This window comes from Cherax quadricarinatus, chromosome 30, assembly GCF_038502225.1.
Source record: "Cherax quadricarinatus isolate ZL_2023a chromosome 30, ASM3850222v1, whole genome shotgun sequence".
In the NCBI taxonomy this organism is placed as follows: Eukaryota; Metazoa; Arthropoda; class Malacostraca; order Decapoda; family Parastacidae; genus Cherax; species Cherax quadricarinatus.
The window spans coordinates 790,001-800,000 of NC_091321.1; the positions used below are offsets into that span (position 1 = coordinate 790,001).

Here is a 10,000-nt window from a genome sequence, read left to right on the forward strand (position 1 = left end):
CGCGTTAGCCACTAGACCAGCTAGCCACAATAAGATTCGTCCAACTAGGTATATTTCTACCTAGAAATATACTTAGTTGGACGAATGTTATTGTGGCTAGCTGGTCTAGTGGCTAACGCGACTGGCTGGAGTTTTGAGACTCTCTGACTGCGGGTTCAATCCCGGCCGGGGTATGTTTGTTTAAATCGTGTCATTACGATTTCGTGAGTCGAGTTCACTAACATTTATTCTAACATTCACCAGTGTTCATGTGTCTTATACAACAGCAACATGGAAGTTGCATGTTGAGCAAGGCTGTGAGACGATACGTGGGCGTTAAAAACTGGAATTACTTAAGAAAATGAAAGAATGATGTAAGTATTGACGACTGTGTCAGATACATTCACTATAACTGGTTATATCACTTTTATTAAGAGTTACATGTGTTAACATGTACTAGCATATACACGAGGCTTATAGCTGCAACTAGCCTCATAAATAGACTTCCCAAGCTATTTTAATAGGAAACCAAACATCAGCGGCCATGTTGGAGATCTTGAGAGTCGCTGTTATGACATCATAATAGGTCACTGGACTGTTTTTTAATTGAGAGAAAACCGGTTTTGTAACAATTTACCAATGTATAAATTTTAATATATGGAGAGTGGTTACATTAAGGGTGTCTCACCCATGATGAGGTGTGTCTCACCCTTGATGAGGTGTGTCTCACCCTTGATGAGGTGTGTCGCACCCTTGATGAGGTGTGTCTCACCTTTGATGAGGTGTGTCTCACCCTTGATGAGGTGTGTCTCACCCTTGATGAGGTGTGTCGCACCCTTGATGAGGTGTGTCTCACCTTTGATGAGGTGTGTCTCACCCTTGATGAGGTGTGTCTTACCCTTGATGAGGTGTGTCTCACCCTTGATGAGGTGTGTCTTACCCTTGATGAGGTGTGTCTCACCCTTGATGAGGTGTGTCTCACCCATGATGAGGCGTGTCTCACCCATGATGAGGTGTGTCTCACCCTTGATGAGGTGTGTCTTACCCTTGATGAGGTGTGTCTCACCCTTGATGAGGTGTGTCTCACCCATGATGAGGTGTGTCTTACCCTTGATGAGGTGTGTCTCACCCTTGATGAGGTGTGTCTCACCCATGATGAGGCGTGTCTCACCCATGATGAGGTGTGTCTCACCCTTGATGAGGTGTGTCTTACCCTTGATGAGGTGTGTCTCACCCTTGATGAGGTGTGTCTCACCCTTGATGAGGTGTGTCTCACCCATGATGAGGCGTGTCTCACCCATGATGAGGTGTGTCTCACCCATAATGAGGTGTGTCTCACCCATGATGAGGCGTGTCTCACCCATGATGAGGTGTGTCTCACCCATGATGAGGTGTGTCTCACCCATGATGAGGCGTGTCTCACCCATGATGAGGTGTGTCTCACCCATGATGAGGCGTGTCTCACCCATGATGAGGTGTGTCTCACCCTTGATGAGGCGTGTCTCACCCATGATGAGGTGTGTCTCACCCATGATGAGGTGTGTCTCACCCATGATGAGGTGTGTCTCACCCATGATGAGGCGTGTCTCACCCATGATGAGGCGTGTCTCACCCATGATGAGGTGTGTCTCACCCATGATGAGGTGTGTCTTACCCTTGATGAGGTGTGTCTCACCCTTGATGAGGTGTGTCTCACCCATGATGAGGCGTGTCTCACCCATGATGAGGTGTGTCTCACCCTTGATGAGGTGTGTCTTACCCTTGATGAGGTGTGTCTCACCCTTGATGAGGTGTGTCTCACCCATGATGAGGCGTGTCTCACCCATGATGAGGCGTGTCTCACCCATGATGAGGCGTGTCTCACCCATGATGAGGCGTGTCTCACCCATGATGAGGTGTGTCTCACCCATGATGAGGTGTGTCTCACCCATGATGAGGCGTGTCTCACCCATGATGAGGCGTGTCTCACCCTCCTCCACCTACCTGCCACAACAACTCGCTCAATATTTACACACAGGCGATTAACACACACAACTGTTTTAACTACTAAGACAAGCAACCTTCTCTACTGCTTAATATAACAAAGTTAAACACCAGCAAATGTACACCGTTCTATATAACTGTTTCTTAAGGTAACTACATCTCTTATATAGATGAAATTTTTGTCATCGTTGCCACCAGTCACCTGTTTGAGCAAATTACAAGTGACGTCTTAGTCTTGCATTAAACAGGATCTGCAAACTGCACATAAGATTTAAGAGAGAATAAGAGAACAGACATTAGCAAGTTCCATTATTTTATCTGTATTTTCTATTTTTTAAAGAAAATTGACATAACAAAGTTTATATATATATATACATGTATATATATATATATATATATATATATATATATATATATATATATATATATATATATATATATATATATATATATATATATATATATATATATATATATATACATATATATATATATATGTATATATATATATATATATATATATATATATATATATATATATATATATATATATCTGGCACCTCTGCCAGAGAGAGGCTGTGGGCATCTCGCTCTGTGATTTTGGCACAATATCGTCCAATCAAGAACACCTGCCAGGATTATCATCAACAGACCGGTGTGTGAATATCTGCTGGTCGTGTTGGAAAGGGCCAGAAGACTCCGCATTTCGTCTATTCCGTCAGAATCAAGAAAAGTTCTGTGTTTGTGAATTCAGTGAGGGAACATAACGGTCACCTATGGGTAGGAGAGGTCGGTGAGGGGAGGCCTAATGGAGGGGGAGTAGGCGGAGGTTGAGGGGTAAAACTGTCCCCCCCCTTCCCCAAACAGGCGCGCATACACCGTGTGCTCGTGTTACAACAATGGTGTGTTTGTTCACCGTGTGTATAGTGTATATATTCTATAGTGTACAGTGCATAGTATGTGCATGGTATGCGCATAGCATGTGAAGTGTATAGCGGTGTGTCGTTGATAGTGGGGGTAGTGCACTGAGCATAGTGGTGTATAGTAACATGTGCACTGAGCATCGTGGTGTATAGTGACTTGTCCTGGGAGGGAGTGAGTGCCCTACTCCGCCTCAGCACACATCTTCCACCGCCCACCACAAGGACTGGACACCCCTCTCCTCCCCCCCCCCACCACCACCACCATGAACCACATGCGGAATGTGCCATGCGCCATTTTCCCTTCAGCTTGTGCTTATCACACAGTTTGAGGTATGGCAGACGATGAAGCCAGCCAGCCACAAAGCCAGGGAAACAATGCACCCAACAATGAAAGAAGAGGCACATGTCAGGTGTGTGGAGAGTTTCGAGCACGCAACAGGGACGGCCGTATTCGTGCACACAATAGGTGTGCGGGATCACATATGCCCCCAGCAGAGAGCAGCCCACAGCCTCCACAGGCAGATGACAATTCCAATGGCAACCTCGTCACTTGCGATAACCTTCTGTTGGCATTCAAATCCACTGCTAGCAGTACACTATCCCACATCCCTAAAGCAGCTCGCCCATATGCAGCAGGGAAATTCACAGACCTTCTTAAGCGGGTGAATGGAGGTTCCACTAACTTAGAAGCCCGAGGCACCATCCAAGCATGGCGCAACCTTCTCTTGTTCGGCAATGTCTGTCTTGCAGTTCCTGAAAGACGAGGCAAACTGCTAACCACGTCAGTTATCAAGGCAGTGCGCAACTACCCAAGAACGGATAACTGTGTCCCCCTGCCCCATCATCGCAGGAATCAAAGAGGCAGACCCAAGAAAAGTCCTACTGAGAACGAGAAAATTTGCGCACAGGTTAGCAAAAAAATTGAGGAAGGTAACACAGTGGGAGCAATAAGAATAATTACAAGTGACGACACTGTAGCCCCCAAGGATGAGACCACGGCCCAAGCACTAAGAGACAAGCATCCAACCAGGGACACCACAGCCATCAACGACAACCCTGAGGAAGACCCTATCACTGAACAATTAATTTTGCCAGAATCGGAAGTCTATAAGGCGATCGTGTCATTTCCAGCAGGATCTGCAGGAGGTTACACTGGAATTCGACCTCAGCACCTCAAAGAGATGGTAAATCCAGTACTCGGTGAATCTGCATCAATTCTTCTCACCGAGTTAACAACTTTCGTCAACAATTGCCTGGCTGGGCGAATCCCAGAAGAAATTAAACCTTTCTTTTTTGGAGCCTCACTATGTGCTTTGAAGAAGAGGGATGGGGGAATCAGACCCATTGCAGTTGGAAACACTCTCCGCCGTCTCGTTGCCAAAGCAGCAGTGAGAAACATTCGCCTAGAAGCTGCCACTTTACTCCAGCCACACCAACTGGGCTTTGGGGTCTCTCAAGGCAGTGAAGCTGCAGCTCATGCGGCAAGGGCCTACATCAGGGACCTACCAGAAGACAAGGCCATAGTCAAACTTGATTTTAGAAATGCCTTTAATATGGTGAGGAGAGATGCTGTTTTGCCAGCTGTTCGGGTTCGGTTCCCCAGTCTCTTTCCCTTCATTTCAGCCGGCTACAGCAAACCCTCAATTCTTTTGTTTGGAGAACATGAAATTCAATCATCAGAGGGTGTTCAGCAGGGTGACCCACTTGCTCCACTTCTCTTCTGCTTGGCAGTAAGAGAACTAACTTCCAGCCTACGCAGTGAGCTCAATATCTGGTACCTGGATGACGGCACTCTGGCAGGTACTGAAGAGTCCCTCGTGGGGGACCTACAACTGGTGAAAACACAGGGAGAAGACTTGGGACTCATCCTCAATCCCTCTAAGTGTGAAATCATCACAGCGAACCAGGAAATAATCAATGCTGTTCGAAGAATCCTCCCGGAAATCTCAACTACAACTCCGTCCAACAGTACCCTCTTGGGGGCACCGCTGGGTCACCAGGCCATCGATACTGTCCTCAGGGACAAATTGAATGACCTTATGAGAATGGAGGAGAGAATAAGCGATCTTGATGCCCATGATGCTCTGTATCTCCTCACAAGGTGTCTTACTATGCCAAGACTCACTTACTTCTTGAGGTGTGCACCCTCTTTTGACAACCCAACACTTGATGAATATGATGCACACCTGAGATCAACTTTTAAGAAGGCACTGAACCTGTCACTAGAGGATGAGCAATGGGATCAGGCAACCCTCCCAGTGCGACTGGGAGGTATAGGGGTGCGTAAAGCAACGCATGTTGCTTTACCTGCTTTTCTGTCTTCGTGTTTGGCTTCCAGTGCATTAGTCAAGAAGATAGTGCCCGAACGCTTGAGAGACTTGGTAGGAGCTCAAGACCCCAGGTTTACTGAAGCAGCAATTCGGTGGGACACCCTTACAGACTCCTCCAGTAGACCAGCTCCTCCCAAACAGCACAAACAGTCCCACTGGGACAAACCGATCATGGAAAAAATCGCCAACACAATGCTCTCCAATGCTTCAGGAAAGAACAAAGCTCGTCTCCTGGCAGTGAAGGCACCACACTCAGGAGATTTCCTGTTAGCTGTTCCCAATTCCTCCCTGGGCACCCGTCTCGACCCACAGGCCATTCGGATTGGTGTTGCTCTTCGCCTAGCCGCCCCCATCCTCACCGAACATAGGTGTATTTGCGGCAGGGCGACAGCTGATCAATTCGGACTCCATGGTCTCGTGTGCCACACAGCAGAAGGGAAGTATGCCAGACATGAGGAGATCAATGACATAATAAAGAGAAGCCTCGCCACAGCCCGTTGCCCAGCTCAACGGGAACCCCAAGTACAGAGGTCTGATGGAAGTCAAAAGCGTCCTGATGGAGCCACTATGCTACCCTGGAAGGATGGAAAGCAGATTGCCTGGGACTACACCTGTGCTGCCACATTGGCAGACACCTACTTGCCATACTCTGTAGTGGAAGGGGGTGGAGCTGCCAGCCACAGGGAGACCCAGAAGATCCGAAAATATGAAGACCTTCCCCCTTGCTATAACTTCATTCCAATAGGGTCGGAGACCCTTGGAGCATGGGGCAAGTGTGCTCTAAAGTTCCTCAAAGAGCTGGGTGAAAAGCTCATCATAGAAACCAAGGACCACAGGGCGACCAGCTTCCTCTTTCAGAGACTCAGTGTTGCGATCCAGAGAGGAAATGCCTGCAGCATTCTGGGCACGCGGCCCACCGCAGGGGAGCTGGACGAAGTATTCGAGATGTAGCTCTGAGTTACCTATGTTGTTTTACTTTGTATCATATTTTTGTGAATGTTTTGTCAATGTATTTTGTCTTTAAATAAAATATATATACATAATATAGGGGGTGGTAGGAGAAAATTCTCAAACAGCTTCAGGGAGAATCTTGAGTTTTCCCAGAAGCAAGTTTATTCTTTTCTCTGAGGATGAGGGTCCCCATAACAGTTCTAGAGGTGGTACCTCCCTATATTTTATATATATATATATATATATATATATATATATATATATATATATATATATATATATATATATATATATATATATATATATAACGAAACTGACTGAGATTATTGCATATACTTAGGAACGCCAAACTCGTAGGGGTAAAAGACTACCTGGGGAATGAAAGGCAGTCATACTCTCTCCAGTATGATCATGAACCTCTCACCGTCATCAAAACTTCTGAAACTGATTACATACATTTTTAAAGCATTCTTTTATGTGTGCAAGTATATCTTGCGTTATTATTATTTAAAAAATTCTGTTGCGTCTACCTTCACTGTCAAAATTTTAACTCACTCCATTCCTTCGTTGCAATATTTATCATGAATCTCACGCGGGATTTATTCTGATGATGAGTGGCTATTGCCTCATTACTTTCAAAGATTTATATTCGAGTTGCAATAACAGGGCAACGCAATAGAGTTACTTACATTAAGCTTAACATCACGAGTGATATTTAAATATTTCTTTGTAGGAAACCTCAGGACTTTTTCCCTAGTCATAACTATCACTACTACAAACCAAATTATCACTACTACTCTCTAAACTATTATCACTATATTATCACCACTAGTAATGCTTTGTGTACGACAGGTGTCGGTGGAGGAGTGGTATGCTGCCTGGAGGCTGGACGAGAGTGCTGGCAGAGAGTGGAGTCACATCTTCAGAGACCTCATGTTCCTCCTGGAAGACGCCTCAGGTGAGATGCCTGGTTATGGCTTAGTGAGGAAGGGTGAGAGAGGTGAGGGAGTGTGAGCAAGGGTGAAAGAGAGGTGAGAGTAGGTACGGGAGATAGCAGGAGGCTGAGAGGGGAAATATGTAGAGGTCAATAATAAAGATGGTCGCCAAAACCAAAAATTTAAAATATTTTCAGGGACATAGGCTGCTTTTATTCAATTTTTGAAAGCGGAATTCACATGTTAAATATTTTTTAGATACTCTTTCAATAAGCCCTGCGACAGCGATGTTAAAATTGAAGAATGTAATAAAAAAAAAGGTGGGTACCTTACTGAAGTGAACTAATGATTTTTTTCCTTTCGCTTCAGAGGTTTCTTTTGTTTATTATAATGGCATGTGTTATAATTACAATGATGAAATCCTTAAATTACATCATTGGGGCTAGTGAGTGGCGACTATAAAAGTAACTCACCTCCCTTAAGGGTTTTCTTCACCTCCTGAGAATGGAGGAGTTTGATGGTGAAAGCTTAGCGGAAATAACGGAGACAGTCCATAAATTTTGGGAGAGTCCACCTTCCAACACCGAAGCAACATGCACCTGGGAGACTATGATGAACAGGGGGAAAACTCCAGAAGCTACGAAAGGGTAGCAGGTAAACTTGAAAAGGTAATGAAGTTGCTGAATAACATAATATAGATATCTCATGGTGTTTCCGTGAAAATAAAGAACACCGAAGATGTAACATTCCTCGGAGACCAGCTAAACCAGCGAAATTCGTCTATGATACAAATAGGCTCGAGAAAGACTAAATAAAAGTAAACAAGTAGGGAAAATCTAAGAAAGAAGGGGAACAAAAGAAACAATAGAAAAGGGTGCATCTATAGCTGTAAGGGGGCATAAAATGGTCATCTGCTCTTTAGAGTGGTGGAACGAAGGAGGTCAGATAAGGTAGCCAGTCACGACTCCTCAAATCTGATATCCCACTAGTAAAGAACAAGATATATACAACATACCTGTCGTAGTCTTCAGCTTATCAGTATTGTATACCATTATTATAATGATCCCCCTGGTGGTTCGCCGGGACGGAAAACCACTGCCAAACACAATTGGTTCCTCTACGCATAAGTGGATCGCCATCCGATTTTAATGTCCAGCCAGAGGATTGAACAGCTTTTGAATATTCCGAAACTACCAAATGGGATTGTAGGTCCCATTTGAGACCTACAGTCCGAAGCATGCTTACTTTTACGGCGCTCTCCATCATTTGTCAACCCCAAACAAAGAGAGAACGACTTCCTCCTAAAGGTCACGCTAGAAAAAGTCTTAAACCTTTCACTGGACAAATCACAGTGGGAGCAAACCATACTTCGAGTTTGACTGGGCATATGTACAGCCTCTCAGACTGACCTGCCAGCATTTTTATCCTTCACCAACGGATCCAGTGAGCTGTTGAAGGAAAGCCTACTAGAACATAATTCGCAATCGTACAGGAGTGGATGGTCCCACTTACACCGCTCAATGCAGACGACAAGACCAGCTGACAAACAAGCCTGGATCATGGAAAATGTTGCTGCAGCTTTGTTAGCAAGTGCAAACTCTGCTAACGAGAGAGTGGCGAGTGAGATTTATTCGGGTGATTTTCTCTTAAGAGTTTTCTTTTCTGTTACTGGAACACGTCTTGACTCGCAGACCCTTCACACTGCAGTGGCTCTCTGTCATGCTTCCCCAAATCGCATTCAGCACAAGTATATTTGAAGCAAAGTAGTAATCAACCACTATGAGCCGAACTGTTTAAGTTCTAAAGGTTGGCATATTAAACACAATGAAGTCAACGAGATCATCACGATAAGCCTGGCTACGGCTCTGTGCTCATCCAAGAGAGAACCTCGGTCTTCACTACCCAGCTACTTACCATCTACCCTTACAGGATCCATACCCTTGGAAGACTGCTGGTGTGGACCTACACTCTTGCATCTTTCCTGGCCGACACCTATATCCCTTTTAGTGCTGGTCAGTAGGGCAGTGTTGCTGATCACAAGGAAGATCACAAGCCTAACAAATACAGGATTTGGCCCAGCAGTACTACATCGTTCCTAAAATATCAGAAACCCTTTGCTCCGGGGAAAAACATGGGTCACCTCAAGGAGAGAAAGGCCGTCATTTTTTTCCTCCAGCACCTCGGTGTGACAATCCCAAGAGAGAAAATTATATGCATCTTGGGTTCCCGTCACGTGTTTGAAAAGCTACAGGAGCTCCTCAACTGAAACTAGGGATCCCACGGCAGCTAGTTTTCTGTTCCAGCGGCTCAGTGCGGCTGTTCAAAGGGGTAATGCCTGCTGTATTTTGGGCACACGCCCCAGCTCTGAGGAGCTGGATGAGATTTTCGCCTTATAATCGGTGATACACACGTAACAACATGTACCGTATATGCCACCTTTATATCAACAATGTATCTCTTAAATCTTCTGTACCATATTATGTAATAAAATATTCCTATTGGTAAAAAAAATATATTGAAAGATGGGGTGGTAGGGGAAGTGGAATATTCAAATGGCTTCAGGAAGAAATCAAAATATTCTTCCTTGAAGCCTTTTTATCCACTTTTCCGAGGCTGTGGGTCCCACAATTTACACCAGAGGTGGACCCCATTATATATATATATATATATATATATATATATATATATATATATATATATATATATATATATATATATATATATATATATATATATTTATATATATACATATATATATATATATATATATATATATATATATATATATATATATATATATATATATATATATATATATATATATATATATATATATATATATCTATATATATATGTTGAGTGAATGCGTGGGGAGTTTTGAATCAAGTGTGAGAGTAAT

At 44.1% G+C, this 10,000-nt stretch overlaps 1 protein-coding gene across 1 annotated transcript in view; it reads left to right on the forward strand.

Moving 5' to 3' along the window:
• Scp2 (Sarcoplasmic calcium-binding protein 2) overlaps positions 1-10,000 on the forward strand; it is a 394,806-nt gene that overhangs the window by 377,796 nt on the left and 7,010 nt on the right. The window contains exon 6 of the mRNA XM_070089823.1: positions 7,019-7,124. Within this exon, the coding sequence (XP_069945924.1) occupies positions 7,019-7,124 (106 nt within the window). The remainder of the gene's footprint in view (positions 1-7,018; positions 7,125-10,000) is intronic.